Source organism: Trypanosoma equiperdum (genome assembly GCF_001457755.1).
Source record: "Trypanosoma equiperdum strain OVI genome assembly, contig: ctg_311, whole genome shotgun sequence".
NCBI classification, from domain to species: Eukaryota; Euglenozoa; class Kinetoplastea; order Trypanosomatida; family Trypanosomatidae; genus Trypanosoma; species Trypanosoma equiperdum.
Genome location: NW_027124212.1, coordinates 23877 through 29876, shown reverse-complemented (window position 1 = coordinate 29876; position 6000 = coordinate 23877). Strand labels below are relative to the sequence as shown.

The 6000-nt window shown below is 51.0% G+C and overlaps 3 protein-coding genes across 3 annotated transcripts; all 3 read left to right on the top strand.

Moving 5' to 3' along the window:
• Positions 1-286: 286 nt before the first annotated feature.
• Positions 287-1879, top strand: TEOVI_000119900 (zinc finger protein, putative; the record flags this gene model as incomplete). Its single annotated transcript, XM_067224474.1, has 1 exon — positions 287-1879. One exon carries the CDS (start codon positions 287-289, stop codon positions 1877-1879), a length of 1593 nt encoding a protein of 530 aa, XP_067080575.1.
• Positions 1880-2614: 735 nt separating this feature from the next.
• On the top strand, positions 2615-4423 carry TEOVI_000119800 (CS domain/TPR repeat, putative; the record flags this gene model as incomplete). Its single annotated transcript, XM_067224473.1, has 1 exon — positions 2615-4423. The coding sequence occupies one exon, from the start codon at positions 2615-2617 to the stop codon at positions 4421-4423; it is 1809 nt and encodes a 602-aa protein (XP_067080574.1).
• A 293-nt stretch (positions 4424-4716) lies between these two features.
• TEOVI_000119700 (prefoldin subunit, putative) lies at positions 4717-5952 on the top strand (the record flags this gene model as incomplete). Its single annotated transcript, XM_067224472.1, has 1 exon — positions 4717-5952. The coding sequence occupies one exon, from the start codon at positions 4717-4719 to the stop codon at positions 5950-5952; it is 1236 nt and encodes a 411-aa protein (XP_067080573.1).
• Between the last annotated feature and the right edge of the window lie 48 nt (positions 5953-6000).

The window sequence follows — 6000 nt, the reverse complement described above, 5'->3', positions numbered from 1 at the left end:
TTTTTTTTTTCTACGTCTCCCACTCAATGAAGTCCGCTGCTGCGCGTTGGGAAATTCCTGTGTTATTCTCTCATTGCCCATTGTTCAGCCGTTGCCTGTTCTGGGTGGTGTAACTGCCTTTACGTTTCGTTACCTTTCTCTTCCTTTTTCTTTGTGCTCATTCTGCCTTCCTTCAACTTTGACAGTGACCAGTTATAGTTATTCTTTCTCTTCGGGTTGTTCTAGTTTACCTTAGTATACGTTTGCTTGCGCTAACGTAGATAACACAGGTGAGAGGGGGATTAACATGGCGATGTTGCGCGGTGCGGACAGGGGTGTCACCGTGGAGATGATACGAGAGGCTGCCACTGCCCTTATGCGCAAGGTGGAGGGCGGCCATGTGGATTTATTACCGGCTGCTTGTATGCCTGATGCACAGGGAGATGTGTTGAGCACAAACGTGAGTTCAGGAACTGGGCTGGAGAGCTTGAGTGGAGTCTACGAGAGGTATCTATGCGGTGGCTCGGGGCACGCAGACGAAAGATGTATACCTAGAGAGGGTGTTGACTCCGCAGATGGAAACGAATGGTTGGATTTGTTGGCTGATATTAGTGATGCAGAAATTGATGCTGCAGTAGCAAATTTGGCGTCCGAACGGCGCGCACAATATGAGGAACAATATCGAAGTGGAAATGACGCTGGTTTTGTGCTGATAAATAAGGGTTCTGGGTGTTCTCCTTCGGGAAATGTTGACCCCACACAATCTGGGGAGGAAGTAGAAAGCATTAGGCGAGCGGGCGGTGATTGTAGTGTGCATCAAAAAGCTGATGAAAACATCCTTTACTTTGGGGGTATAGTGGAGCTTACGCATTCTTGTGAGTGGAGGCCAGATATGGGAGGCGCGACTGATGGTGGCGTGTACACCTTTGACCATCAAAAGGATAGTGCGCCACTTGAGCCCGACTTCGGCTCGAACCCTTCCACTGACTCCACACATATTGCCGCTCCCGTGCCCGAAATCACGCGTGAGGGATTGTCCTCCTCTCCGCATATTGGGGGGGATTTCGATTCGTATGTACGAGACAAGGTGCGTTTGCAGTTGCTGGTAGATCGTGTAGCAGAGAGGGCGAGGGAGATTGCTACAAGGGAGGTACTGGGTAGTGTTCGCGAGGCAGTAGAGGGGCGTGACGACCGAGTTCGACGCTACGTGAAGCGGAATGAGGAGATACGGGGGGATTTGGTGCACTTGCTTGTGTTAATGCGGCAGCTTCACCGCCAGGCTATTGCCGACCACGCTGGCGACCCCTTTCGGGTGCAGCCGTGGGAGCGGGATGAATCAGTTACTTCCTGCAATGCTTGCAGCCGTTCTTTTACACACCTTGTGAGACGTCATCACTGCCGCCGATGTGGCCTTATTTACTGCCACGACTGCTCTTCCTTCTTGGGGAAGCTGCCAGATAGGGCAGGTTGTCTAGAATCATCCAGGAATTGGGTTCGTGTCTGCGAGGGCTGTTACACGGTGTGCTGTGAGCACCGCCGTTATGTGAACTCTATTCCCCCTCCTCCACCGCCCTCGTGCCACGAGCGGGAAGGTAACAGCCCTAAAGATCCATGCTTATCGCTACCGTTGTATTGCAAGAACGGCAAAGGGACTCTTACGGATGGAATGCCTCCCTTTTACGTAGTTTTACCCGAGGAAAGCTACTCGCCCAGCACAACGGTTTTGTCGCTATGGGCAAACGCGCTCTACAAGGGGCCACACCGGCTTTTTGGGCTGGCTGAGGATGGTGCTGCTGCCTTGTACCGTATTTCTGCACCAAAATTCCAGGAACTCCTCACAAGCACTATTGGCACTGTGAAGAGTATAAGTGGTTATGGAGCGAAGGAGCGGTGGAAGTAAGAATCATATGGACGAGGTAGGGGATGTGGCCGCATCACTCAGGCACTTGTTGGGGGGGGGGAGGAGGGGGAGAAAGGTACCATATTAAAGAAGTGTAAAAGTATATGTGGGAGGTGCGCTAGTTCGCCCGACAGTCAACGGGCCGCTAACGTTGTTTACTTTTTGTTTAACGAGTGTCCGAAAAGCATATTTAACCTTTCGGGAATGACGGTAGCAGTTTTTTTTTCCTTTACCCTTCCTCTGTATTTTCTTGCCTATATAAGTAAACGCAAACCTGCGTGTCGTACGACGCTAGGATCTTTAGTTTTAGTTTTTCCCCCCTTTTCCTTGCTTCTTTCGATGTCTTTTCCCTCTCACTTTGTTTGCTGTGAGGTCACGCACGAGGGAAAAAAAAACACCAGCGCTCTGGCGTGCACATTACTGCTTCTGATGCCACGTTCTGAGGCTGATTATTGACATCTTTTCTCCGCTTCCCTTTGTGGCTGCTTAGGGGAGAGTTTTTTTATTTTTCTTTTTTTTTGCTCTTCCTTTTGACAATGCGCTGTGAGTGCTTCAACGTATGAGTATGGAGGAGGTAGGAGAGATATGTGGGAAGGTAAGTACTGGTCAACTACATGGTGACATTTTTCTGTTATCGTTTTTGAATGTGGTAATAATTTTTTTTTCCCCCTGATGCTCTTGTTTTTTTTTCTTCCCAATTCACCCCCTCTTTTGTGTGGAGGCCTCTACAAAGTAATGCCAGTCAAACCTGTATACGAGTGGGAACAGACCAACACCGAAGTCCTCCTCCGCATCACGATCAAGGGGTTTAAGAAGGAGGCCATTGATATCTTTGTGTCAGATCTTTTAGTGAAGGTAAATGCTTCCCCGACGTATCTTTTGGTGCTTGACCTGCTGCATCCCATAGATGAAGCGAAGTCTACCCACTTTATGGATCCGGAGGACCGAACGTGTTTACGCGTGCGTTTACGAAAACGGGTTCCGGAACTGTGGGAATCTCTTTGTATCAACGAAGGGGAGATTGGCGCCGAAGCCATACGGGAGCGGCGGGCTGGTGCTATTCAGCGGGCGGAGGAGTCCTACAACCGGCGGCTAAAGGAACGTGTTGGTAAAAGGGAGGAGGAGAAGCGACGAATGACGGAGGAACAGTGGGAAGTGGACCGTGCACAGCGGCGTCTCATAGAGGGGCGAATGAAGGAGGAGAAGGACTCTGCGGAGGCGGAGTTGTATTCATGGGAAGAACAGCAGCGGGTCGAACAGCAGGCACATGAGGAGAAGAAACGAGCACCCCAATGTCCCGGGGATATTGGTGCGATGCAAGGGAGTATGGAAGAAAGAAAAGAAGAGGAGATGACCCCATGCGTGCGCCACACAGAAACTGTCGTCGTTCCTGTACAATTCACATCGAAAATGGCGGCAATACCCACGCGGTCGCGTGGAGAGGATGAGTACTACCGGAGAAGCCGCTACAAACCGACCCGCGTTGAAGATAGTCCTATGTTTTGGAAAGAGCGGGCGGATAAACACTATCAACGCCGTGAGTGGAAAGCAGCCGCAGACGCCTACACGGAATCTATCAAGCGTGATGGTGCGTTTCTTATTTGCGTATCAAACCGTGCCGCTTGCTTTATTCAGTTGTTTGAATATAAACGTGCTATTGAGGACTGTACGTTGGCCCTCACGATGCTGTCCAATACTCCGGCAAGTGACCTCACACAAGAGCGGTATCGCTATCTAATGATGAAGCTTCATTCCCGCCGCGGTGCGGCTTACTGCTGGGGGAAGTGCTTTGAGCGCGGCATAGAGGATCTACGGATGGCGGCTGCTTACTGTGACGCGGAAGAGGATGCAGATGTCATAGCAGATTACAAGTTAGTGGAATCATACATGAAGAAACGTGGCATGTTAGAAACGAGGGACCCACTTGCTGCCAAACTGCACGAAGCTTCTTCCATGTACTATCAAGGCGACTATGCCGCGGCTGCCGATGTTTACCGTCAGGTTTTGGAGGAGGATCCCTACGAGGTGCGGGCGCGCAACAACTTGAGCGCAGCTCTTCTTCATCAGGGTTGTTTCAAGGAAGCTTTGATGGAATCTTCTCATGTGCTAGAATTTTGCCGAGAAGTGGCGGAAGCATTGAGTTGTCCTGGAGCCCTTTCAACGAATTTAGTGGATAGCGATGACGAGGACGGGGGCGAAGATGGAGTTGGGGGTGATGGTGGTGGCTGTGGTGAAGATGAGGTCATGCGCAAGCGGAATGCAGCTGCGAGGAAAGTGGGGGAGAAAAGTGGTCACGTATACGCTATTCTCAAAGCTTGTGTGAGGGGGGCCGCCGCTCACTGCGGGCTGAAAGACTATCGCAAGGCTCTGGAATTGCTAGAGCAGGCAATGCGTATTACGCCATACGACAATGATCTTCACGATGATTACAATCGCGTGGTGGAGAAAATGCGAATGGAAACACTGCTCGCGGCTTCCAGTGGGAAATTGGAGAAGGCACCGTCGAAGACGGCTGAGGCTCCACCACCAGCGATTGCCACTTGACGTGAAGATGAGCCGCTAGTGGTTGGTTCGTGGGTTTATTGTAGCATAGATATATACGTACGCGTGATACATCCTTGGATGTGCACATACACACATCTACGCGCGTGCTCGCGGTTCTGATTTCCACCCAACACGCACCCTAAAGGACTTTTTGTGTTTTGTTTGAGTTCTTCTTTCAATTACGTCCCTTTCGTTTTTCCATCTTTTTCACGGAACCTTCTTTGCTTTCTTTCATATCCTGTTTCACCCCTTACGTTTCAGTAGGGCTACAGTAGCCGCGGATAGCGAATTCGATGGACTCGGACGAAGGGGAGGTTCTTACGGGGGCCGAACTGTTTTACTATCTCACGAAAAAGAATCAGGAACAGTTAGAGCGATGCAGGCGAAAAATGGGTGAGTACAAACAACTTCAGGATGTTCTGCAGTGCATCACGGACCGGTGCCGAGTGCCTGTACTCGCCCCTGCAGCATCTGGTGCGGCGTACTTTGAAGCCATCATCGACTATACGAATAACATTCTTGTTTTACTGGGAGATAATTGGTTCACCGAGCGCAGCGCGAAGCAGGCGCGAGAAATTGCCGAGAGGCGTTTGGATTTTTTACGTGGGGAGGAAGCCGCGTTGATAGCGGAGGAGGGCGCGCTGGCGCAGCGCCAGCAATTATTCCTGACAGAGATACCCAGTGCAGAAAAGGCAATGGCAGAGGTTGAAGCCACCAAACAAGCAGCCATGGAAAACTACAGCAAGAAGCGCGTGCCGGTGGCAAGTGAATCGTGCCAGGGGGCTGCCGCTAATGCACCCATGAAATCTTTCCCATTGGCACAAGTGGATGAGCGCCCGAACTTCTCTGGATTGGATCCTGTGGAAGGCGGCACAAGGGCAGCACCGATGGAGGTGGGACTGAAGGAAGAAGATATGGCAATTTTTGATGAACTTGATGAACTTACAGAGGAAGAACTCTTGGAAATCGAGCGGGAGCTGGGGGATCGGATTGATGATGATGAACTGGCGGAGCGCCTCATGACGGAGAGACTAATCGCAAAGAAGGAGAGGCGAGTTCGCGAGGAGATGGAGCGCAAACGGGTAACGACAATAACCCCATCTGCGGCCACCGAGTCAGTTAAGGGGGAGGGGTTTGAGGTGTGCGGGCAACAGCTAATTCCCCATGACCCGTCGTTGGCAGTACCACCCGCGTTCAAATATACATCTCCCGGAGATATTGGGTTTGCGGCTACACTGATAGTTGACGAAAAGAAGTCTGGAGGTTCTATGCCCTCTGTGGAGGCGAATATGAAAACTCCCAAGAGGCGCGTTAGGTTCAGCGATGCTGTGGATATAGTACCGCCGGATGAACATGCTCCCGTCCTCAAACGGGATGTCCCCTCGCATGTTTTTGGGGACGTTGTGGAGCGCAATGCAAGAGACCCTTTAAGTCCTGGTCCTGTCACAGGGATCATATCGACAACTAAGAAGTCCATCTTTCGCGCTGAGATGGAGAATGGTGCGATGGGTGGTGTAGGCAGTTTATGATGTATTTGCGATGCGGGGCTTAATTTCATGCTGTTTTCGCACGCTATG